The sequence below is a fragment of the Diprion similis genome, chromosome 10 (assembly GCF_021155765.1).
Source record: "Diprion similis isolate iyDipSimi1 chromosome 10, iyDipSimi1.1, whole genome shotgun sequence".
In the NCBI taxonomy this organism is placed as follows: domain Eukaryota; kingdom Metazoa; phylum Arthropoda; class Insecta; order Hymenoptera; family Diprionidae; genus Diprion; species Diprion similis.
Genome location: NC_060114.1, coordinates 9,368,112 through 9,393,173, shown reverse-complemented (window position 1 = coordinate 9,393,173; position 25,062 = coordinate 9,368,112). Strand labels below are relative to the sequence as shown.

Below are 25,062 nucleotides of genomic sequence, written 5' to 3'. Positions count from 1 at the left end.
ATTATTATAGTACATAATGCAACATTCCGACCTAACACAACGTATGTACGATTATATTAGGTATATAGCATAGTAAAGAAGAAAAGATGCAGAATGTTAGAAAGAAATTACCCGTAAGCAGAAGCAAAAACGAAAAGAAATCATTGTTACTTTGAAACTTTCTTTTATTACTGCACCGCATCTCTCTTTCTCTCTGCCCCTCTCTCCCTCTCTACGCAGATATAACTGATTGTGGCAAATTTAGATGCAACTTTTTTTGTGATATCGCATACTTCTCCGTAAATTAAAATGCAGTAGTTTATTTTGACGCGTCTAAAAGTACCGACATACCACAATACCGTAGCTAGTTTATATCGTACGTGTAGACGGGAACCGGCAAAGGGTTCGAATCTGGTGGATTATCCAGGTGGGTAGTACTATCGATTTTTATTTTATGCATTTTCATGCAACTCTTTTTCTACCGTCGATTTCGATTCGAATTATTATCACTTGGTCATTGCCATAACTTGCAGTGATTGTATTGTAATTGATTTTTTTAAGTGAGGGTTACAATTTCTCTCACCATTGTTTGTCATATTCAGAAAATGAAATATCCTGCATATTCACATACGTATATCACTATGATACAATTTCTTCTGACAATTCAATTCTCAGATAATATAACTAATTGTAAGAAGTAAGATTACGGATTATTTGCTTGATAAGTTGGCTGTCGCAAAATTGCGCGTTTATATATACATACATGATATATGTATACATACACGCACATTTAATATACGAAATTGATAATCAACATACGTACATAGTGTGTATGGCACTTATCATATTTACGTATGCAGGTGTTCCGTTATAGGGCTATGAAAAACTGATTGTATATTTGAATATAGTAGATGTGACTTGTAAGATGATGGATCTGCATATAATGTACACCTATTACTATTATCGTTATTATTTATACGTCATTGCATTGTATAGCTGACACCTATCGCATAATACATTGAAGAATAGAAAACGAATGTAAAATATGAGCAACGATTCGTGGATTGCATCCACAATCTGTGCAATCCCTGTTTGAGTCTCGTGACGAGATCAAAAATTTCCGACATACATTATACACGCATGACATTATACATACATACCTATAGACATTCGCTCGAGAAACAGTAGCCCACAGGCCTAATGAGTATACCTATACATATAATATACACATATGCATACTTATAACCGACGTGTGTATGCAATGAATACCGTGTTGCTTACAAAAGCGGAAAAAAGTGTGTACGCGCCGATAATACCACGTCCCCGTAACTATCCGGTACATGTATACATATGTATGAACTCACACATACATAGATGTATGCACGCGTGTGTGGATATATGTATATATAATACAAGTATTGTACATGTTATACAATAAATAAAGTAATTTATTGCTTGTACATACAACTAGCAGAGTACAATGTTCATGATCAGCGAGTCAGCTCTCGCAATTGGAAGTACGTATACGGGACTATTATATATCTCCCTCATTCGGAATATGTGTAGCTTCAACAAGTGTAGGTCGACATTCGGTGTAGGCATAATTACACGTGACACGTGATGCGCCTAACGCACTTTTCAAAGACAATTCAACACACATGACTTCCTGTCAAATAACCTGAGTGCCCGAGCGAAGGCGTCCACTCTGTACTTGTATCCGCACTTTCAGCGTATCACCGATGGAAGTGCTCCAATGCATCCAAACCAAACAAACAAAAAATGCACGTTTTATTGAATATTTGGATTAGTTTGCGGATACTATTGACTATTCCAGTAACAGTTGCTACTGATAAACGCAGTTTTAGCGACCTTAAATTTATTAAAACGTACCTCCACTCTACGATGAGCCAGGAAAGATTGACGGCCTTAGCCATATTAGCTTTTCAGAACGAGTTGGCTGATTCATTAGATATGGCTAGTCTCATTGCAGATTTTGTCCACGTTAAAGCGACGCAAGTGAATTCTCATTAGGGTCATCAGTTTGAAAATTTCGGTCAAAATGCGGAAAGAGGGGGAGCGAAAAGATTCTTGTTTGCCCGGGGTGGCATAGCTTGAAGTATTATTCACAATCGACTTAGTGTAGTGGTAGTACAATGGCAGGAGCAGTGGTAGTGCAGTGCGGAAGTTTTGGAATATGAATACCATGCGAGCGTTTCTTAGAGGAGCGTTCACAATGGGTTAGTGGAGGCGGTAGTGGCAGTGGAAATAGAATTAGTGCAGAACCTTGCAATCTCCAAGCTTGCGTTACTGCACCACGAATCAAACCACTGCAACGACCAATCAATTAAAACAGACGCTTTAAAAATTCGCGCAGGATCTTCAGATAAAATTAACATAAAATTTGTTTGATACAGACGAATTAATCACCGACAAATTAAAAAATCGTCCGGTAATATGGGATCGGTACTATAAGCAATCTTCCGTGATGCCAAGAAAAAAAAAATCCTAGAAAAGAAATGTTTTCAGTAATATTAAGGCGGTACACAAGACTTTTTTGATGAGAGGTTTATTTTCATCAATTCTCTACCAGGCTCGTTGGATTATTTAACTTGTCTTGTAAGTCCTTGAATCTTGAAATGGCAAATCCTTCTATATAATCCTTCTTCAATACTACCATATTACAGATGTGATTCGCCGATACTGGTACGTCTCCGCATTCAGAGGCTTTCGCATATGTACACTAATCACAGGTGGGTATATTGTGTAAATTATGAAAACTAAATGTCATAGAAAGTGTTGAAATATAAAAAAAGCATGTATTGCATTATATTATGCTATTGGTACAAATATTTACACACATATACTGTATGTATAAATTGTATAAATATTTATATAAGACAATTATCGATAATATAAAAAGCACAATGCAGTATAAAAACTTAGATATGATGAACATAGTTGTATGCTGATAGTTTCACAAATACATAGGGTATCGCACAGGGTGTTCAGTTACTTTTTTTCTACTCAAATGCATGATATACGGAATGTTCGGAATGACGGGCGATTTAGTAGTACAAAACATGGTTCTTATGCTAATAGCTAAGATATAAAAAAAATTATTACTCTACGAAGTTATTTATTGGGTGCTGAATGCCGATGCTACAGTGAGAGTGCCGCTTATGCGGGCACCAGGTAAAATGACTGTGTCTTTCGGACTTTTCAGCAACGAACAAATGACTCTGCAAGTTTACCTATCTACACACATTGTATAAAAAATATCGTTACTCATAATCGAATGGCAATAAATCATATGCAGTATTGTTTTGTTCAGGTAATGCCCTCTAGGAAAAATTTTCGCTGTTGTCTATAAATGAGTCATCGCTTAGGTGAATTTTTTTTTGATTAGGTTCACTTAGGATTACCTAGATTAACTTGATTAAGTTTGAAAGATCAAGTCTGCAGAAGCCGCTGTGTAACGGAATGTACGGCCACTTTGTGTTATCGATCCTTTGTTCAAGTTTTGAAGGCTCCCGCCTGAGCAGCTTTGCGTATGAAAGTTTTCAAAGTAGTTTCGTCGAGATTGGAGAAGTTCTGAGTTTGTATCACAGCCGTCATGTGGTTAAGGGCAAACTTGAAGCAGAAGTCTTCTAGTTCCTGCAAGAGACACATTTCTAATATTCTGTTATCGCGGTTTTTCAATACGAAAATGGGGCAAATGAAAGTGTTGAACACACCTGAGCATTATACTCGATTGCTGTACTGTAAAGGAACGCTGCGTTTTCAACGGTAATGCCTCGCTTGATCATCTGAACGCAGCGTCTCTTCAGCTGGCTCTCGCAGTAGGCATTTGCCAAATCCAGAAGTTCTACAGAACGTATCAGTAATCACAGTTCAAAATATTGCTCAACTTCAACGATTTTGCTACGAGTATAATGGAAGAAATTTGGCGAACCTAATGCGTTCTCAGCAGGTAGATCGACCTCGTCAGTGTACAAGTACCTCAGAAAAGATTTGTAGACTGCATGTGAGAATTGATCCAGCTGAACAATGCTGAAAAGTACATTAACGAAAATATGCTCAAGTGTTGATGATTAGGCGTCGAAAGTAACAGTAAACAGAAGACTAGAAAATGCCTTGTATACTTTTGACTGTCCTCAGCCCAGTGTTCCTGAAACATGGATCTGAAGTGTTGACATCGGATCTTCAGTACCGATTTGTGAACGTGAATTGGCTTTCCTTGAACTTGTATCACTAGATCACTTGTCGTCTGCAACACAGAAATTTATCATCATACACTGCAGAAATGAGCTAACAAATGACAATATCGACAAGCAACGTACCGCGTCATCAAAGGCTTGCCTTAAGCAGTCGAGTATCCCAGTTTCTTCCTCGGCATGAAGCAGAAGGGGTCGATGCATAACACTTGGAGTGGCATAGAAGGCAAGGGCGTCGTGAGGATGAAGCAGGCGCGTCGGCGTCGGCCAGGTGACGCTCTGGCCCCGACACTGCCCCCACATGTAGACGCATCCTCCTTGGCCAACCGCAACACTTATGTGGTTGTAGTGAATGGCCGCTATGTCCGATACTCTCCCCATCTCTACTACGGTCACCTTGAGATGGAAAAAAATTAAGAAATTATGCACCGGTCACGACGGGTGAAGTCGAGTTGTGTGTGTTCCTGCTTATTCACTTCACCTTGACGGGACTAGAGGCATTCGCTTTGTTGCCGAGTCCCAATTGGCCATAACTGTTTCCACCCCAAACATACAGAGTACCTTCGTCACTCAAAGCCAGGGTGTGGGCGTAACCACATGCGACTTTTTCTAGAATCATTAAATTCATGGTGTCAAATACTCTCCGAGAGACAGGCTCCACCTAGAAATTTACCGATAACCACCGTGGCCAGGGCAGTGACTTTGATCGGGTTCAGCTGGTTTACATAATTTCCTATTCCGAGTTGGCCGACTCCATTGTAACCCCACCCGTATACCTCGCCACCGTCAGTCACGGCTATGCTTGATGTTTGGCCACAGACAATGGATACAACCTTCTTTCCGGTCAGACCCGAGTTCACCTTGCGTGGGGCTCCCTGGTGTGAACTTATCCCGCTACCCACCTGACCGCAGTTGTTCTGACCCCAGGCATATACCTGCGACATATTAATTCTGACGTCAATTAGTTTATCATTAAATACACAATTTTTGCATCCACCATTCAGTATAGGTATTCCCACTTCTTTTATTACATTATTACTAATACATTTATGATATTACTACTACATCATACCTCTCCTTCATTGGTCAGGGCCAAGGAATGGTGGCTACCACAGGCAACGTCCACTACGATTTTTCCGGTAGAATGCAGGCTCACAACCGTTGGGGTAAGGCCTTGGTTGGACGTTCCATTTCCTAATTCAAAGTAGCCGTTGTGTCCCCAGGAATAAACCTGTCACAAACGGACCATCATGTGAGAGGGTTTTTTTTTGGTGAAAATCACCATAAGGTATTGGCAAACGGGTGTGTAATGTGATTTTACCTCACCAGCGTTCGTGAGAGCCAACACGTGCGGACCGCTTCCATAGGCGAAGGTCTTCACCCCTTTCTCACAAAGAGCTTCGACCTTTCTTGGATGCAGTGTGCTATGGGAGTCCCCGGTGCCCAGGCAGCCGGTCGTGTTGCTACCAAGGGCGTATACCATGTCATCCCTCGTCACGATCAATGCCTCGTTCCCCAGATTACCTAAACATGGATGTGAGTAAATTAGAATTGTCGTCAACCTGCCTCGTTTCGAATATTCCCGCGCTCAACAGATGGCGCAATATATCGTGAGAGTGGCAGCCTGGTAGTAGGCAACAAGCGTCACGATACGGTTCTTTGTCTACAGTCATTTGTCACTGAAAAGTATGATGGTTGCGAAAACAAATACAACTGTAATTTCATTGTTTGCAGGTAAGACTCGCCTTCGGAGCATTCGAATAGCGACTAGACTATTAGACGGTTACCATTTGAACGAAAGGTGAGAAAATAAAAGCCATGGTAGAAATTGTTCCAGATATCGCGTGCACTTATGCCCATGCATGTACCGCAACACGTATACTGACGTACAAAATTTCGTCGTTCAATTTTATGACTTGCCGCGGGATTCGTGCTGTTTCTTACCGTATACGACAACCAAGTGTATCTTGGTTACAAATTCCGGTTCCAGTAAGCTAAATACTGGCCAATTCTTTAGATCTGCTCTTGACATCTTTAAAGATGGTCGACGGCCTGCCTATCTATCTTAATGGTATAAAACCAAGCAAACACCCGATGAAAACTCGCGGCTAACGTGTCAGACAATTGTTCCTTCAGATCGCATAGCTGCAGTTTTGAGGTTACGACGTAAACGTCACAGAAATGCTTGGACTAAACTTTCACTCGTCAATTGTCGCCGGTAGGATTCCTCAGAATTTCCAACAGTTTAGGTTATAAGACCAGGTTCTTATTCGGCACAAAAGAAAACTACGGCTACTCGACATCCGCTCCGTTCTATCAAGTTTCGAGAAACGTCAAACGATCATGCGTACGTACAGTACGTGCGTTTGTCTATAGGAACTCTCCGGGCGTTCATTGGCACGCAGCGACAGACAATAGGCAAGATCGGTCGCTAAAAATGTCTTCCCGTACGTAGTAGTGTGCGTACGAAAACATGCAGAGATCGTCGCGCCCCGCAACTCTCGCAAGGCCTTTGTCGGGCCGTTTCATTTATCGGTCATCAGATTGCATACCACGATCGGGTTGGAAGTGTTAGGCCATTGGTTAAAGATTGTCAAAGTCAGCTGAGTTTATATCTAACCTAACCCCGCTGAACCTTGTCTGGCGTCGGTGCGGGGAGTATCAGCAGAGATGAGTATATCAGTACAGAAAGTTCTCATGCTTACCGACCCGATCCAGCTGACGAGCCAGTCGGTAAGTGTAGGGTTCTGCCGTTATAGTTCCTGATCACACGAATGGTTGGCCATCTTATGCAATCTTCAGCCAATGGTTGAGCACTAAAAGAAGCGGGAGCGCTGCGAGCGGCCTAGCCGAGAACAATTGTTCGTCTTCTTCCGGCGTCCATTATACGCGCGTTCTCCTGTTCGTGTCGGTACGTCGCGAGTATTTCAACAATTTCTGCAGAGACGTAAGTTGCCCAAAAAATCACTTATTATTCGACAGCCCGCACCTTCGGCGACACGTCTCGACGAGAGGTGGGCTCGAACGTTTCGTATTTTAGTGAATTTCACGCCGAGCGCTAACGACAAGCCCCGCGCATCCCATGGCGTCTCTTCTTCCTTGAATTGCGTGACGCCGGGCACGCGGGGCCGACTCGCGCATCAATGCTCATCGGCTTCACTTCTCGCTGACTTACCGCAGATTATTGTCATTTTTTGTCGTTTGACAGACTCTCTGGCGTCATGGACGGCTCACCAACCGGCAGAGGAGGATTTCGCGGTCGTGGAGGACCCGGCGGACCGCCGATGAGGGGACGCGGTGGATTCGGAGACAGAGGACGGTAGGATTCTTTCACTATCCCAATTACTCACTAAATCTCTAAACATTTCTTACTTTGCCCTATTTTCTATCGCGCCACATGCAATTCTAAGTATGGGTTTTTTTTTGTCCGATATCAAACAGAGGTGGACCCCCTAGGGGTGGTATGATGCGAGGCGGCCGAGGAGGAGGTCCTGGCGGACCAGGAGGGATGCGGGGTGGACCCCCTGGCATGAGAGGCAGAGGCGGGCCACCTGGTCGAGGAGGACGTGGCGGACACTTTCCCCCAGGGTAAGATCGTAATTAGTTATTTTTTTGAACGAGGTTCTTAGACTTGGAAACCCAATGATAATTGAGAGACTGAAAATTCAGACTTTGTCTTACGGTATTTGTATTCTTCTCAATGGTCGATCAACTGCTGTGTTATTATAAACACGTTTCATATTCACAGTCAAGTTTAACAGCCTTGGTTTGATTAATATTTAAATAGTTACTTTTACATTTCATCTTTAAATGACATACTACTAGTTGTAAATTATTAATTTTTTATAGATTTTAATTCGTTATAAGATTCGTTCTTTCCACAGAAGACTGCTCCAATTTTACTTAAATTCAACGTTGTTATAAATATTGTTCTTTTATTTCTAAATATTCTTTATGTTTCGTAAAATTTAAATTGGGGTAAGATCACTATAATCGCTTGTTGATTCCGGAGTTGGATTCTGCGTTTCGTTATATGTAGACAATAGTCGTGTCCAAGTAAATCTATTGGCTCATTCATTCTATAAGATAAGTATCATAAGCATACACCGATGTTGGACTTGTTCAATCCCATATAATATCTTGTAGTATAGACGGGGACCATGTTTTACTTCCATACATCAAAATTGATTTCACATAATCATTATATACAATCATATATGTTTCTGAATTTTTAAATTTATAACACATAAGTTTTAATAGATTCAAACTTTTTCTTAGAGTACTAGTGACGTTTGTGACATTTTTTTAAATCAGGATTACTAAAACGTAATCCCTTGATCTTTAATTCTTAATAAAAGATAAGCTCTAAAAATTTTGGTATACACTTTTTGGTATACACATGATACATTCATGTAAACAAATTTATCCAGCAGTTTAGTAACAGTCTTATCTATTGATATTAGTTTAAAGTTTACTATAATTACGTACATCGTTATTCTTATGTAGAGGCTTTATGCACTTTGTCTTTCCAACTATTGGGATAATTTCCACTTGATATTGACTGATCGAATAACCTGACATTATAATTTCTGCAGAGGTCCACCAGATGTGGGAATGGTGGCAGGTCCAGGAGGTGGCCCTCCTCCGCCAGGCATGGCAGGTCCCCCCAGGGGAGGTCGAGGCGGTGGCGGAGTCGGTGGCTTCCGAGGTGGGAGAGGAAGAGGCGACTTTGGTAGAGGTGACATGCGTGGCGGTGGTGGAGGTTTCAGAGGACGCGGAGGCGGCATGGACCGCGGAGGTGGTAGGGGAGGTGGCCGTGGGTGAGTTTCTTGTCTATCCGCAATGTATTTCAAATTGACGCTATGTATCTACCTACCAATCCAAACTTCTCTTGTTTTACAGGGGTGGTGGTCCCCCAAGAGGCGGTCCAGGCGGCAGAGGTGGGTTTGGAGATCGAGGTGGTAGAGGAGGCATCGGCGGCAGAGGAGGCGCGATCAAGCGAGGTGGTGGCCCGATGGGAGCTGGTGGGCCAGCAAAGAGGCCCAGGTTCGATCAGGCTCCGTCGCAGAATTCAAATGGCTATTCTGCCCCACCAAATAAGTGAGTAAACTTTGCTGCTGAGCTGAAATGCGGTGATAACTTGTCGTTTGCTAGTTTAAACTTACACGGTTTTTTTTTTCGTTTTCTTTTTCAATTTGCCTGGACCAAAACAGCCAGGGTTACGGCAGTGGTGGACCACCCGGCAACGGCTACTCTCAGCAGCAGCTGCCGCCGCAACAACAACAGCAACAACCACAGCCAGGAGGTGGAGGATACGGTGGATACTCAGCGCAGCAGGGACCCTACGCTCAGCCTTATTCTGGCTACGAGAGCTATCAGCAGGCACCTGACTACGCCCAGCCTACCGTAAGTCTTTGCGTGCCATTACCCTATTGCCGAAGGAGAAAGGGTTGCCAAAACTAGTACGATAATACACGATGATAGAACGTTCCGTGTTTCTTCGAGTGCTAGAAAAAAGTCACTTTAGTCCGTAAGGAACAACGAAACAATAATCTGAGATCTAATTATATTCACATGCGTACGTTGATTTTTTCTTTTCTGAAGGGATACGCAGCGCCAGCACCTACGGACGGAAGGTATGGCGGAGCACCCAACGTACCACCTGCAGCCGCCTACAACTCGGCTGACCCCTATAGCTATGGAAAAGCATCTGCACCGGGTGAGTAGAGCAATATGTGAGAGCGATGTAGCCTCAATTGTATTGTCTCATAATTTTTTCAATTGATCACATTTGACAATTTGCAATGTTGGCTCGATTTCTACCGTCCATGTCCCGATTTTCCTCCTATTTCTATCGTATTTGGTCATATTTATAACACGTACTGTGTGCGCATAGTCGTATAAAAGTTGCCATAAATTTGGCCGACGCATTTTTGATATTGAAAATTGTAAAAACTAACTTGGTACGTGAGAATGACAGAAATTGTTCAAAATAAACGGAGTGTTTCCCGCCGGGATACCACCGGATGTTGTTTTTCTGGCTGTCGAGCGTGTTTTAAATATACTGGTTAAACTGGTTTCTTCTCACCCGTTCAAGCCTCGATGATAGAAAAAAATCAAGTCTCGCAACTGACAATGTCTGCGAGTTTCTCCCAGCGATGTCTTACACATACTTGGTAGTTTCTCAGCATTCGAATAGAATATAATAAACTGTCGGATTGAGGGAAGTACAACAATTAAACATTGAATGAAATATAATACCAGGTGACCCGTACGCAGCCGGTTACCAGCAGGGGGCTGCAGCGGGTGCGGCAGCTGGGGGTGGCGGTTACGCCCCTGCCAACCCCTATGATGACCGATCCTCTAACGCCACCACCGCAACAACCGGGGGTGGCTACTCTACGCAGTCCTACGGTTAGTCATTTCGTATTCCCTACGGTTATTGGTCTGACCTTCCCGTCTCCATCCGATAGCAATTCTGAACAGCTTCAAGACGCGCCAGTCTTCGCTCGTTGAGCGTGCCGTTCACTTTGTGTAACCATTGTGGCGACTAGGGGATTATTCGTGTTTATTTGTGTTGCTCGTTGTATCGTAATCTTGTAGATGTGTGCAATTCATTTTCGAGCCGATACTTGTCAAGTGTTGAAATTTATTTGGACAATCAACTTGTTCGTCTTGTTCGGAATGCCTCAAAGCTCAGCTACAACGGCATTGAACGTATTCGCGAATGTACACGTGTTTTCTTGGACGTTGTATCCCTTTGGTCAAGTAAATATATTTTGAACCCAGGGCTGGGTAAAATTCTCTTCCCAACGGATTTGGAATAGATAAATGGAATTAGTTTTTATCACTGTGTGTGAAATGTTAAATGTTTAATGGGTACAAAAAAAAATTGGACATTCAACGATGTTATAAAATTTTCAACAGCGAACAGCAAAGCAATCGACGTCTGGCATATGGCATATGGCATTTCAAATGCACGTTCAGAATCGCATAGTAAAACCATTTTAAACGTTACCCAGCCCTGTTTAAACCTTCGCAAGAAACGGACGGACAAACTGAGAAGGAGGTAAACGCCGATGATTTGTACAACGCAACGTACTGACGGTCAACCTTTCTTTCTGCTTACAGACTATCCGAGTCAAGATGGCGGGTATGGGAAACAGCAGGACTATGGTAAGTAACGCTTGCAATTTCAAATATCACCCTAGATAGTAAGATTGACAATCATGATCATGTTTGTGCGTAAAACCGACACAGCGAGACTCGCGCGCGCCCTCGCCAACGCGTTATCACCATTGCAAGTCGTACTCTACTCATATATAATATTATAAAATACAGTGAGTAAATGAATAATAAAATTGTGTGGCAAGGTGGCTCGATTTGTCGGGTCATAACTGTTCCTCGAAACTCATTAATAATTAAAGACGGGGGAAACAGCCGTTCATCTTTGCAATGCCAGGCAGGCAATCTTCATTTATCACGGTACTTTTACACCGAATAGTTATTATAATTGTACTGGCCGATACAATACCGCGTTGTATCAATCCGAAGCCCAGAGATTGAAAGCGAGACGGAGAGAATATTTGCTTGTGAGGAGACAAATGTCGTTAAGAGATAATGCCATTAAGACATCTAGTCGTGTACACGCTCGTCTATATCTCATGCAGACTAATATACTATATTATTACAATATCGCTACCTGTGAATAAGGTATAAAATTAACACGATCGTGTGTAAATTGAATTAAAAAATAATATTTAATAGAGAAATTTCAATGAAATTACCAAAGTGATTGAACGGAGGAGGTATGGTTGTTTGCAGGTGGCAGTGCTGGTTACCAAAACGCCCAGTCTCAGCGACGCTATTAATTATTACCAATTCAACTATTTAAAGTGTAAATGTTAGATACGAGATTTTTTTTTCCCAAAATTATCCGATCCGTATGTTGTTCAAGCGTGCGACAAACCCTTGTTTATTTGTTTTTATTTGCTCTATTTTAACATTAAAAAACAGAACGAAGGAATCGTCAGTAATGATAGGTTTTATACAATCGAAACGTTTTTTTGTTAAGACGCTTCAGAACCAACCATTCTGGGAGTTGAAAAATGAACAGTTCTCCTCCCCCCTTTCTCCTCGATATTTTATGCATGTAATGCTTACGATTGTTTACTTGTGAGACATACTCTATTGAACGATACAGTATACACATAAGTGAAACACAGGTATCGTCGCACTCTTGAAAAACGACGGTGTTACTGGTGCAAGAAATAATTTTGTGCTAGGAATTCTCAACTAGGATTCGAAGTAACCAGAAAAATGATACAAAGGAAAAAAAAAAAAAAAAAAAGAAAAGAAAGAAAGGAAAAAACTAATGCAAAACCGACTATAAACTTTTACCATTGACTGGCAGAGAGAAATTGAAAGAGAGAAAGAGTGACAGAGAGAAAATAGGAATAGATAATAGAACAGCACATACAAATAACTGATACCCGGAGACGGAGATATGTTCTCATTTTATCGTCTATTCTGCTCATCATTTTAGGCTTAAGTAAGTTGTGTGGTAATTCTGACATGTGTTGTAAACTATGCATTACATATATACTTTAATAGAATTACCTAAATTCCGAAATATGGAAGGAAGGTTTAATTAGGCCGATTCAAGGAAAAAGTAAATGAATAAATTAATTGCGTTTGCGAGAAAATTATATAATTAAGAATCCGCGCCGATGCGACGGGAATTTTCGAGTGAAATTCCTGGCATCTTACATAGTAATTATTATCATAGTGAAAACATTAACAATCACACCAAGAAGAAGCAAACTATACGAAAGGCAAAGAAAGACGATAATGATAAAGAAAATCGCAAAATATCAACTGTATATTAATATCCGAAAACGACACACATTATTATGTAAATTCAGTCGTTCAAAATGTACCTTACATGATAATTTATTAATTAAAGAAACGTATAATAATGATAATTGTGATAACTGACTACGTTATCGGTGAAATACATGCGTTTGTCAAGACATGTTTCTATTTTCTTTTAGTTTGACTCGGTTTCTCAATCTTTTTCTTTTTATATGTATGCATACACTATACATATATACTGTTATGTATTTAGTATGGTATTTCTTGGCGAGTAATCAAGAGGGATTTAAATAAGTTTAAACTACTTGACCAGGGCGAGAAAATTCCATATGCATAAACGATTTAACACGACAGTTATATATACATATATTTTTTAAAAAAACATGTCATCAAAATAGTGATTAATCGGTTACACGATAGCCATTAAAAAAAAAAAATAATCTTGTACAAAATGAAATTTCGTATATCATTGTTTTCTTCGATTTTCTAAAACTAATTCTTTTTCATTAATGTATATATATATACATATATATTGATTACAATATATTATATTATATATATTGTAATCAACATAACGAACGTCAAAATATGAAGAAAACAAAAATTTCGTGATATACTACAAAAAAATGAAAAAAAAAATGAAAAAAAAAGAACAAAAATGACCAAGGAAAATAACATACCATACTTTTTTATATTTATTGCTACCTGACCTAATTCACAATAAGTATATGAATTTTGCTGTTCGCAAAAATGATAACGTGAGGAGAAAGAAAGAGTGAAAAAAAAAATAAATAAATAAATAAAGGAATCAAAAATAAATAACCAGCAACTGCCTTAGGATACCAGCACACAACCAATTAATGGGGGACTACAAATTCCAATACTCTACGTGTAGCCCTAATCAGCCATTGGCGAGAAATAGGTAGAGCAAACATAAAACAAGAGACTGAGAAAAGCAAAAAAAGAAAGAAAGAAAAAAAAATATGAAAGAAATGAAAATATACACGCCACAGAGATGAGAGATGAAAATCTCACAAGACGTAGGTATCTAAATGCAAGTATCACACCACCTCGAGTAGGAGAGAAGGGTGCGCAGGTAAAAACAAAACCATTTCTATACAGTAACAAAAAAATTTTCTGCAATATCTTTTTCAATTCGATTTCACCAGAATTTTCCAAACTGCAATTTCTCATTTTTATTCTTTAGTTGACTTATTTTCTTTCTTTTTGATTAAACAAAAGCATTCATATTATTAGTAATTTTACTGTTTTTTCCATACATAATAGAGTAAGAAAATTTATCTGGGGATGTAATAGTAACGATCTTATCGCATAGTTTTGTTTATTCTTTTTTGAAATTAGAGTAGAAAACAGGGTGTCCTGCACTTGATCTTAGTAATCAAAACTGGCGAAATCCGAAAATGTTAGGGGATGTGTTTGTAGACGGTGAAAATGTCAAGAATTCTAGCAATGACTGAACTGCAGTTTTACAAAATATACAACAAAGTTGAGCTCTGCCGAAACTACAACGAAGTTCGTTCATTCAAGAATTTTAAGGCTCGAATTACAATATACTAAAAAAAAAAAACTTGAAAAAGCAACAATTTTATTCAACAAATTTGCACAGATACCTTGTTCTATATCGCAATTTTCAAATTAAGTCACTAGGAATGATAAGGAGACAATATTTTTTTTCCGAGGTAGGAAAGTGTCGAAGAATCAAGGCTTAGCTAATAAAATTTAAGCGGACACCCTGGATAGAATTTTTTCCTAGACTATCTAGTGTATGTGCAATAATGTTGCGATTCTTTTTTTCCCCCAATCTTTTAATCATTTTTTCATCTATGTGTATATCGCAACACAAAAGTTTCCAAATCTATCATGTAAGAATTGAAAAGAAAAAAATATTTATATATATATTTATATATATGATGACAAAATTTAAGTTTATTTCACAGGTGTGCATACAATTAATCAACCACCTGAGAAAGTGAAAGAGTGAAGGAAACTTGAAATAATGAGTTTAAAAATCAAATACAGATAAAACCAGTGAAAGATCTGACACCGTCCAATGAATGTCAGTGAAAAAAATCTGTGTATTACACTGGTATAGTTAACGTTGTTCAATATCATTGATAATTTTATTACAAGTAATAAACTGTGTACAAATTTGAAAAAAGTTAGATTGCCAGAGTGACTATCCGACTTTAAACTCACTGAGAATTCGGTGTGATTTTTTCGGTGAATCTGAAATCTGCAATTGTCATTGTAGGCTACACAGTAGGTTCCTTATTTCCCTAAAAATACCCTATTTTTTTCCTGCAAGCACTGTAAAACCGAAGGTTTCCCCTAAACGTATTCTAAAACACAGTCAATTATCCCCTGAAAGCCTCATATTTTTGCCAGTCAGTTACTTTTTGACTCATAAATTAAAATGGACGGTAAAAATCAATTTCATGCTTGAGAACAATGTTTATACTTTTAACTCAACATGGGATGAAAGGAAAAAAAATATAATGAATCTCAAAAATCCTATGTTTTATTGAAACCAAAATTTTTACCGTTTAATTGAGTGGCGTTATTTACGGGATATGTACGGTAATTCCAAATTATTTTCATCCTAGAATTAATTGGAAATACAAAAATTGTTCTTAAGTATAAAATAGATTTTTTCAGTTTATTTTAGTTTGTGGAAAACGAATAATTGAAAAAACTTGGAGAAATTGAAAATAAGCTTTTCCCTATTTGCCATGAAATCACCTGGCTTGAGCACTGTGAAGCCTGTTGTTGTGGCCAATTATTGGAATAACCAGAACATATAATAGATTATTATTTTTTTTACTTCAAACGGAACTGAACAATATAGTAAATATGGCTATGAAAATACGTTGAAAAGGCAGGATATTAGCAACGCATTTTAGTCTGTATATATATATATGTATATTGACAGAAGAACATGAAAGCCGTAGAAAATCACTAGAATTCGCAAATTATTTTTACCACTTTTCGTGGCCACTCTGAATTATATTTTTCAACATTGTGTCTCTCATTTTGCCGTTGTTCAGGAAGAATTACAATCTGGCAAACGAATGAATTAATTCTCCGTAGAGATGAAGCGCCAAATAATTGCGTCGTTTAGTATTTCTTCGACGCCGACGATATTCTACTCCTTACTATTCATCTATTATATTACGCAGGCATGAATTTTCACAATTATTAGATTACTTCCGTATCCGGTTGGATGAAAAAGAAGGAAATACAAATGATGCTCGATTTGCAACGTCGAGAAGCACTTACGGCGCACGATATTAAAATATGATGAGGGACTGAGGGCTGATTTGTTTTATTCGTAGAATTTCTCTACGCAGACAAAAAAAAAAAATAACAAAATAAATAAATAAAGAAATCCTCAAACTAACGTGCAAAAATCGAAACAAGGCGAAAGTTAAGAAGTGTCTAGTAATCGAGCACGAGCAAGTGCGATTGAAAAGCGAAAGCAGAAAAGGCCAAGGCTTATTTGCGAGACACACGTTGTATGTACTGGCATAAATTTGTGGCTGCGATCGATATACCTATAAGTCAAAAGCCTCGAGTTTACCTCTTACCTCACTCACAATCAGCCAAAGCTCAGGTGAGTAAAAACAACCAAATAATATACCTTAAATTTATTCACTTATCGTTCATTTAGTCGTTCGTCCGTATGATTATTACCTATATTGCGTACAGTCGAAGGAAGAGCAATCGTGTGCGTGTCAGGGTGTCCAGTATTCATGGAAATTATGCAATCAGGGAATTTGATATCCCCTGGAAGAAACCTGGAAATCTCAGGGAATTTCATGTCGTATCTGGAATATACTAATTTTCATCTTAGGTTCATGAAAATTTAGTCATTTGGTGAGAAACAAAATTTTCATTCGACTTTCAGGCGATGGTCATGAACTAAGTCATGATTTCTTAAAAATTGTACGTGCCAGCGAATTCTTACAAATTCGTCTCACAATGAGCTGTGCTCTAGTCAAATATAAAATATTCTTGTTCGTATGACTATTGTATTTTTCATTGATTGTTTACTTGAGAAAAAACTTGATAAATAATGATTTTTGTCTGGAAAACCTGGAATTCTCAGGGAATTACATTTTCACGAATAACTGGACACCCTGCATGTGTTTTTTTAAACGCCCAGCTATTACTATTACGAGGTTGTTTTTTTTTTTTTTTGTTCTATTTGTGTGGTTTTCTTATCGTATACACATCCTGTAATTTCACAATGCGATGGTTTGTGTCGTTGTATCGATTCGTTATAGAAAAAAAAATATATATATATCTAAAATGAATAAATGAAAAATAAGCATGACCGCCAATTATGCTTACTGTGTACGCACGATGTGCGTATATCAGGCAAACAAATTGTCATTGAAAGTGAAGAAATGTAGGCATACGATACGATAATAAATATAAATACGCAAAACTGTAGAGGAAGCACAAGTATAATCTAATCGATTGAATATGACGTGAAGAAAAAAAATATTTTCGGAATCGCATGGCTGGTGTATAAACATTTCTTTATTTATTTTATCCCTATCATTTTTTTTCCCACGTTCCAAAAGCAGAGCTCGTATCTTAAAGCCATGACACAGTGGACTAAGTTATACTAGCTTATTAAATACCTAAACAGAAACTGCAGGAAACACTGCAGCGGGCAAGTATGTGTGTGAAGCAATATACATAATAATAATATTTTCAATATCTTATGAACCTTTGATGCCTGATTTATTAGCCACAAGAGTGATAGTCTTTCAACTTCGAGCTTTTCCGTAGGCAAATTTCGGAGTTTTGAGCTATTTAGCTCCAAGGGTCAGAAGTCGTGCAGGAAAAACTACTTTACATGATGTTACCAAAAAGAAAAAGAAAAAAAGAGAAGAGAAAAGAAAGAGAATGAAAAATAAAATCACAAAAGAGGTGAACAAGCAAATACACGCGGCTTATTAGATATCCGCATCGATTATGTCGACACCTTAATGTAGGCCAACGACCGTAGTACAAAATGCCGTTTTTGTACCTTCCACACACGCCATGCCGTGACGCATCTCGTGTCGCCCTACCAAATTTCACGACATTGACGTTTTTTCTTTATTTCTTTTTCTCTCTTTATCTCCCTCAATCTAGGATGGAACCAGGAAAGAGGATAACGATCGCTAATCGGGTCCTTCCTCTGGCCGTAGACGAGGTGATGAGGATCCCTGACAAGCCGGCGAACGCCAGACTTGACACAGCGCGATCGGGCCTGACGCTAATCGGGCCAAAATTACCGGAAGCATCCCTCGTCGTTGCGTGAGTTTTTCCTCAGTCAGAAATGGTTTCATTTAACCAGGGTATGTCTGGGGTTGCTGTCAGCCACCAATTTGGGGGCAAGGAATTGTCAGGAAATTAAGGGTGTTCCAAGATCTTTTGTAAAGATAATAGAGATGGTAAACCAGTTCAAAGATCTCGACAACCTGTTCAGTGTATGTGCCGTTTTAACACGAACGTCTGATGATTATTAGACCTTTTTTCATAGCAGTTCCGAGGGTTGCGGAATCGGTTTACATAGGCGAGGCTACTCGAAGCTCTTCGAAATGTACGTACCTATTACCTATAGATATGTATACTAGGGTGGCCGTTGAAAGAGAATGTTTATGCTCCAAGTTGAAAAATTCTCAAGTTAGTCTTGAAAGAAGAAGATCTTCAAAGTTTCAATGCTCTGTCTCACTATTAAGGGATGCCGGTGGATTTAGGAAAGATATATTTTTTCAATTTCTCGTTATATTCTGACCTTGATCTTTTTGAATTTTGTAACGATTGAAAAAATCAAACGCTAGGCAAATAAATCTGGGATTATAAATACTTTTTACTTGAACGTTTTCAATTTTTTCATGACGTAATAATCAACATGAAGTCGAAAAAAAATATAGCCTAGAAATTAGTCCATCAGATTTTTTAATGAAACGTAAAATAAAAAATTAACAAATCAAAATAGTCACAAAAAATAAATCATGCGTGCACAGACTGTGTACATTTTTCGATTGATTTTTTTTTCAAGCTCTTTTATTAATTCCTACACTGATCAAAGGATTTCTCGATAGTTGATCGATAGGATGCAGTCAATACAGTTATACATAAAATTACTTCATCACAAAAATGAACAAACCATCAGAGATTTTTAGACTAGAAAACGAACAGTTATGAGAGAATTTGCGTAAAAATTCGAATTGATTGTATTATTTTTTTGTTACTACTTTGATTTGTTAATTTTTTGTCCTTAGTCTCTTAAAAAATTTTTGTAGACTAATTTCTAAGCTGTAATTTTTTTTTTTTCAGACGCCATGTTGATTATTCCATCATGAAAAATTGAAAATGTTTGAGTAAAAAGTAGTTTTAATCCCAGATTTATTTGTCTAGCGTTTGATTTTTTTTTGAATCGTTATAAAATCAAAAAGATCAGGATACGAAAAAAAAAAATGAAATCTTATTTTATAAGGGAAAAAAAAAACAAAGTCTGCCAGGATCTCTCAATAACGAGATAGAGCACTGAAACTTTGAGGATCTTCTTTTTTCAAGGATAACTTAAGATTTTTCGACTTGGAGCACAAACTCTTTTTTTCATCGGCCATCCTAATGTGTATACCACAACAGTTTGGAAGTATATTTACATACACCGGATACCGCAACTAGCGCTCAACAATATTCCTTACACAATGAATTGGCATCCTAGTCTGACCTTCCATTACTCATACATCCTCTCTCCCCTCCCCATCGTAACGCGATCTGCAGCGTCACGAATTCGTTATGTAATCTGTATCGTGACTGTAAGATACCAAAACATTGTATCCAATATCGCCGTTGCTATTCATTTTTACTATTCGAACGGTGCATGCAGGATGAAAATGGCATGCGGCGATCTAATTTTATCCGAACAAGGATGAGAGCGGTTGAAAAGTACCCAACCAAGGTAGGAAAGAACTCGAGGAGAGTCACGACCCCTCCCCCCCACCCCCCTTTCGCCACGCTTCTCTTCCTATTCTAAAGATTACGCTTCGTGGGCCCTCCAACGGATTCTTTTGAGTTCAGTTTTCGCCGCAGTGCCGGTTGGAAGTTGCGCGCGTCACAGGGGACTTCCCCAACCGCCAGTAACCGCGTCTGTTTGGTCGATATAAACGTACCTGCCTGTGCGCAGATACTCGCTCGCCTCTGCGTGTATTCGCCATTCATCTATGTCGTATTGCGGAAGGGGTTTGCCATCATCGTTTGAAATCGCGCCAGCACTCGAACCGAACCCCTCAGAGATCGAGGATCGCGCGTCTCAGGGCCCAAAGACAGTACCGAGTCCGCCACATCTCCCTCCTTCTCTCTCTCGCTATTAAAGTAGGTAGATCATTTGAGCCGAGTGTAACTAGCCTAGCTTTCCTCGAGATCACTGCTTTCTTTCACGAGTATGTTTCTCTTTTGCATATGGTTGATTCTTATTCGTCAGGAAGCCATGGCCTTGGACAAGAAGACCTGGGACTCTTCGGATGCCCTGCTCGCCAAGTTTGACGCCAATCACGACGGCCTCATCGACTACGATGAGTTCAGGAGCATGTGCGTCGAGCTATTCGGACCCGACGAGGTTGAGCGGCACGAGTACAGGGTCAGGGATATATTCGACATCCTTGACCTCGACGAAGACGGATATCTCAACCGCGAGGAATGGGAAAGGTACGTCGATCTTGCCGATTAATGCATCCTCGATTTATTTCAGATGCGGCAAGTCTAGAAGAAAATTACGTTTATCCAGCAAGGAAACTGAGCCTTTTCTCGGCGAGTCATTGTCGAGCTTCGATATTCAGTTGTCTAATTTACAAATATTCGAAATCAGTCTGTATCGTATACCAGGAATTAATGACGAAATCACACGTTCTAGACTCAAGAAACGTGTAACGTGCGGATTTTTATGTACACAAAGCTGTCCAATATGGTATTTTTAGACCAAAGAATCTTATTTCAGTTAAATTATCGCCACTCTGAAGAAGGCCGAGCAAAATCGATGTAAATCATACACCGAGCAACAAGTGCTTGGTGCCTCCTTGATTGCGACCGTTAAAATTCACCCTCAATGACCTGCTATAAACACAAAAGTCCAATTTTCTGTATTCTGCATTGATTCCTGTGAATATATCGTCGCCTTGTTTTATCATCGAGCACGTGGGTGCCCACTCACACAAAGGGATGATTTTTAGGTGCTACAATGAATGGACGTTGGTCGTGGTGAATCCTGTGAATGTTTTAATCGTTGTCGACGTGCAGAACGACTTCATCGATGGTTCGCTCGCGCTCCGACACTGCGGTAAGGGGCAAGACGGCATTGAAGTAATCGAGCCAATAAATCGATTGCTAGCTGAGGTAAAGTGGAACAAAGTTGTCTATTCCCTTGATTGGCACCCCGAGACGCACATTGGGTTCTACGAAAACCTTGGTCTTCGTGAGCTCCACTCAGATTCTAAGGTACATATTGCGCCGTAAAAATTTACGAAAAATTTTCCAATTACTACACGGCAGTTACCCGATCTTTGTATTTTCTTACCGCAGATCTCCAAAGAGGAAGCCAAGCTTTTCGACACAGTCGTATTCCGCGATCCGTACCTGGAACAGCGATTGTGGCCGAAGCATTGCGTAATCGACTCATGGGGGGCGCAGTTGCACAAGGATCTGGTTATAGCGCCGGGATCAGGCAAGGTAGGAACGATCTGGGTGTTCAATTACCTGGAATCTTTCGGAATTCCGTGAATGTTTATAATATACATGACATTGATATTCAACAAAAGAGGCATAACCTGCAAGCGCGTGTGCCGCAAAACATGTCCCATGTTATACACTCTTCGCATGAAGCTTTCATTTGAGCTTATAAATGCAGACTGCACTTTAATTATATATGTAAAACGATCCACTCTCAGGTGCGAAAAGGCCAGCATCCGGACATGGAGGCGTACTCAGTGTTTTCGGATAACAATTGTGCGGACTCGCGAGAACTGCTGAACATCCTGGAGGAGGTCGGAGCGACGGACCTATACGTCTGTGGCCTCGCCTACGACGTCTGCGTAAAGGCGACTTGCCTCGACGGTCTCCGACTCGGTTACCGACTAGCCGTCGTCGAGGATTGCTGCCGCGGTGTCAACCCCGTCGACGTCGAGGAGACGCGTCGCCTCATCGAGGAGGGTGGCGGCCTTCTGACCGATTCGCAGGCTGTGCCGCGGTTCGTTAACGGAGATACCCGCAGCCTCGTGATGGCTCTGCAGCTTGCGAAGTCAATGGCAAAGAAGAATGGCACCGCGGTTGCTCGTGCGGAATAATTGCATCGGATGTGATGCGATATCGTTCGCTATCAACCCAGCTCGCCATTGCAGAGTCTGTCCTCCGCTCCCCCGTGCTTGCTACTCACGTCTCACGCGTACCTGTAGCGTCGCTCCGTAGTCTTCTGTGGTTTTTAAACAAATATTCAACTGCGTACCGCTTCTGATGAATTACCCTCTCCCGGAAGTTCATTCGTGTGCCTTAGGCAAGTATGTTACTCTAATTCTGTATCTATCACTGCAACAAGCGTTTTACGCCGTGATTGCAGTTATAGGGTTGCACAAAGTACGACATGCACGTGGAGAACTGTGTCGTTTGATGAAACTTAATTTATTTTTATTCCTCATCTCCGCAAATAATGCATAGGTATTACAACTTACTTACTTACTTAATTACGTACTTACTAAGGATTATGTAACGGTACACATGCAAGTCTTTAATCAATCATAGCATACATACATATGTATGTATCTATTTACGTATGTACAATGGAGCGTATCTCCGTTTGTTATATCATATGCTACGGGCAAGGCAAAATATGTACTATATAACGATAATAAATACTAAAATAATAAATATACATATCACCTTGCGGTAGTGACTGTACCCTAGACTTGGGTCGGTTTTCGAGCGTCGCTAAAAAAGATGTAAGCATATCATAAATTTAAACTGCATCCCGACGACGCACCGTCAATTCGCGTGCCGTCCTCTCGAGTTTGTTCGCGGACTCATCATCCGTGGAAAACTCGCAAACGTATCTGTGCCTTGCCCCGCAATCGTCTCCTTTGTACGAATATATCCTCGAGGCCGGGTTGTACTCGAGCTTAAGACATCTCCCGTCGCCGGTCACGTTTTGCTTAGTATCCTGGTGCACAGGTCTTGCACTTCCAGCCCATATCCACAGGAGACCAGGATTCAATCCCCCAGTCCAGAAGCTCTTACCCCTGACCTTTTTGGCCGTCTGCAGGTGGGCTATCAGGTCCTGGTTCTCCTCCACGGACTCCAATTCCGCTAGATTGCCACCGAAACCTCTGCACATGCTCGCCGACGACTTCCAGTCGAACTCGCGAGCGCTGAAGTGGTAGCAGTTCTTGCCCACCCGCGTGTAGTTATTCGGGCACGGATCTGATGCAGGAAAATCGTGTCAAGCGGGTTGAGATAAGCGCCATGCGTATTCAAGGAAAAGTATTTGGTCATAACTCAGGCAAGTGTGAGCAGTGGAAAGTTATTCGAAATTAATTGTCGGAATTTTACCTTTAGCCTGATTGTTTCCTGAAACCACATAGTAGAGCAGCTCCTCTGCCCTTCTTAATCGTTTTTCCATGTAATCCACCCTGTAGACGAGTTTCTCTATCGCTCCTACGGGAAATGATAATGAAACCGACGAAGTTTTTAGATTAAAAATTCTATAAATAGCTGACTATTTAATCTATAGCTATAGTTTATACTACCTTTATATAGTTAGTTCTTACTTTTTAACTCATATAGGCTGCTAGTTACGAATTTCAGGCGCCAGGTATGAAATACATATACAGACTATATGTACACAAAAAATTAATCCTATTTAGGTATTGTCTGCGGTATTTCAATGAAACCTACCCAGAAGGTACAGATCCGTTTCGGAAACATCCCGCTTGTTCGGCGAATTCCCAGTCGGCGAGACAGTCAAAGCGTTGTCACCGATCTTCATTACCCTTGACATGCGAGAAGAAGCTCCACCACTAAGAACCCAGTCTTCCAAAATTTCGCTCCAAGGCCCTGGAGAGTCGGCGGATGACGACTTTGACACGTTTGAGGGAAGATATATTGCTGTTTGAAGAACAAGTATTGGTGCATACATTACACTATGAAGTGACTTCATCGTCATCAACCTAAGCAGTAGCGATATCAATTTATCATTTCCTGGGTATACGTACCATTCGTACCCGGCAATGTCATCCACACCGTCAGCAGAGCGGTCGGAATCCCAATCCACGCCCCTAGCATCCTGTCGCGTTGATAGTGAATTCTAAACGAAACTGCAAAACTTGAAAATTGAGCGAGAGAAAAAAGTATACGGTCAATTATTCAAAATTCGTACTGCTTATTGCTTTCGTTCCATACATGCGTATACGTATGTGTTTGTGTATATATACTTTGAAACTTTCTCCCGGAAATTCCAACACGCTGTACGACCTGCAACTCACGTCGTTGCGGACCTTGTCTGGAATCGGTTCCTCGAAATTTAACGACTAGCGTGGCAGGAGCCTCAGTTTATGGGATGATGGCTCGAGTAAATGAATATGTAAAAAGACGGTGAATAACTAACTCGAGATTACCTGTATACAGTGTATCGTGTCGAGGTGCACTTGCTGAGAGATTTTCCTGGTCTACAGTTGATCCTTTAATTGTGTCTTCGCTCCCCGGCTCTGACTACGGTTCCGGAGCGTCTGCAGTGTGCTTCACCTGCGATGACGGCCGGCCCGCTTTCTCCCCACCTGATTTTCGTCGCCTAACGTTCGGGGAACCGTTGATGCCTACGCGATACGCTGCTTTCTTTACTTGGGTTGTGTAAAATCTTTGCGGTGTGAAGAACGGAATAAAGCGTTGCAAAATCATATCTCAGCGTCATACGCGGATATGTACCGCA

The 25,062-nt window shown here is 40.3% G+C and overlaps 4 protein-coding genes across 6 annotated transcripts; 2 read left to right on the top strand and 2 right to left on the bottom strand.

Annotated features, from left to right (window-relative positions):
• Positions 1–2,775: 2,775 nt before the first annotated feature.
• Positions 2,776–6,647, bottom strand: LOC124411817 (RCC1 and BTB domain-containing protein 1-like). Its single transcript, XM_046891273.1, has 10 exons — positions 6,138–6,647; positions 5,515–5,717; positions 5,266–5,424; positions 4,867–5,128; positions 4,675–4,802; positions 4,320–4,589; positions 4,122–4,246; positions 3,932–4,029; positions 3,714–3,844; positions 2,776–3,633 (listed from the first exon to the last, which is right to left on the bottom strand). Exons 1-10 carry the CDS (start codon positions 6,223–6,225, stop codon positions 3,493–3,495), a joined length of 1,605 nt encoding a protein of 534 aa, XP_046747229.1. The 5' UTR covers positions 6,226–6,647; the 3' UTR covers positions 2,776–3,492.
• Positions 6,648–6,915: 268 nt separating this feature from the next.
• On the top strand, positions 6,916–23,013 carry LOC124411819 (nicotinamidase-like). Of its 2 annotated transcripts, XM_046891277.1 has the most exons (7): positions 6,916–6,926; positions 18,290–18,398; positions 18,628–18,684; positions 20,578–20,801; positions 21,323–21,587; positions 21,672–21,818; positions 22,037–23,013. In XM_046891277.1, exons 4-7 carry the CDS (start codon positions 20,584–20,586, stop codon positions 22,430–22,432), a joined length of 1,026 nt encoding a protein of 341 aa, XP_046747233.1. In that variant the 5' UTR covers positions 6,916–6,926; positions 18,290–18,398; positions 18,628–18,684; positions 20,578–20,583; the 3' UTR covers positions 22,433–23,013. The 2 variants fall into 2 exon arrangements, with proteins under 2 accessions (XP_046747233.1, XP_046747234.1); XM_046891278.1 differs by lacking the exons at positions 6,916–6,926; positions 18,290–18,398; positions 18,628–18,684 and adding an exon at positions 20,174–20,468.
• On the top strand, positions 7,007–12,523 carry LOC124411818 (glycine-rich protein DOT1-like). Of its 2 annotated transcripts, XM_046891274.1 has the most exons (10): positions 7,007–7,140; positions 7,402–7,512; positions 7,635–7,781; positions 8,789–9,013; positions 9,096–9,293; positions 9,407–9,599; positions 9,798–9,912; positions 10,458–10,607; positions 11,325–11,369; positions 12,018–12,523. In XM_046891274.1, exons 2-10 carry the CDS (start codon positions 7,415–7,417, stop codon positions 12,062–12,064), a joined length of 1,218 nt encoding a protein of 405 aa, XP_046747230.1. In that variant the 5' UTR covers positions 7,007–7,140; positions 7,402–7,414; the 3' UTR covers positions 12,065–12,523. The 2 variants fall into 2 exon arrangements, with proteins under 2 accessions (XP_046747230.1, XP_046747232.1); XM_046891276.1 differs by lacking the exon at positions 10,458–10,607.
• On the bottom strand, positions 22,664–24,888 carry LOC124411820 (C-type lectin domain family 12 member B). The gene is made up of 5 exons (XM_046891279.1): positions 24,752–24,888; positions 24,350–24,451; positions 24,033–24,242; positions 23,688–23,792; positions 22,664–23,558 (listed from the first exon to the last, which is right to left on the bottom strand). The coding sequence occupies exons 2-5, from the start codon at positions 24,417–24,419 to the stop codon at positions 23,098–23,100; spliced, it is 846 nt and encodes a 281-aa protein (XP_046747235.1). The 5' UTR covers positions 24,420–24,451; positions 24,752–24,888; the 3' UTR covers positions 22,664–23,097.
• Between the last annotated feature and the right edge of the window lie 174 nt (positions 24,889–25,062).

Excerpts from the sequence above, each read along its gene's own strand:
- LOC124411817 (XM_046891273.1), bottom strand. The coding sequence starts at position 6,225 with ATGTCAAGAGCAGATCTAAAGAATTGGCCAGTATTTAGCTTACTGGAA. Across the intron at positions 5,425-5,514 it reads CTCTCACGAACGCTGGTGAG|GTTTATTCCTGGGGACACAA; the intron begins GTAAAATCACAT and ends CGTTTGTGACAG. Across the intron at positions 3,845-3,931 it reads ACCTGCTGAGAACGCATTAG|AACTTCTGGATTTGGCAAAT; the intron begins GTTCGCCAAATT and ends TACGTTCTGTAG.
- LOC124411818 (XM_046891274.1), top strand. The coding sequence starts at position 7,415 with ATGGACGGCTCACCAACCGGCAGAGGAGGATTTCGCGGTCGTGGAGGA. Across the intron at positions 7,782-8,788 it reads GGCGGACACTTTCCCCCAGG|AGGTCCACCAGATGTGGGAA; the intron begins GTAAGATCGTAA and ends TAATTTCTGCAG. Across the intron at positions 9,014-9,095 it reads GGTAGGGGAGGTGGCCGTGG|GGGTGGTGGTCCCCCAAGAG; the intron begins GTGAGTTTCTTG and ends CTTGTTTTACAG.
- LOC124411819 (XM_046891277.1), top strand. The coding sequence starts at position 20,584 with ATGGCCTTGGACAAGAAGACCTGGGACTCTTCGGATGCCCTGCTCGCC. Across the intron at positions 21,588-21,671 it reads AGCTCCACTCAGATTCTAAG|ATCTCCAAAGAGGAAGCCAA; the intron begins GTACATATTGCG and ends TTCTTACCGCAG. Across the intron at positions 21,819-22,036 it reads TAGCGCCGGGATCAGGCAAG|GTGCGAAAAGGCCAGCATCC; the intron begins GTAGGAACGATC and ends ATCCACTCTCAG.
- LOC124411820 (XM_046891279.1), bottom strand. The coding sequence starts at position 24,419 with ATGCTAGGGGCGTGGATTGGGATTCCGACCGCTCTGCTGACGGTGTGG. Across the intron at positions 23,793-24,032 it reads AACGGATCTGTACCTTCTGG|GAGCGATAGAGAAACTCGTC; the intron begins GTAGGTTTCATT and ends CATTTCCCGTAG. Across the intron at positions 23,559-23,687 it reads AGGAAACAATCAGGCTAAAG|ATCCGTGCCCGAATAACTAC; the intron begins GTAAAATTCCGA and ends TTCCTGCATCAG.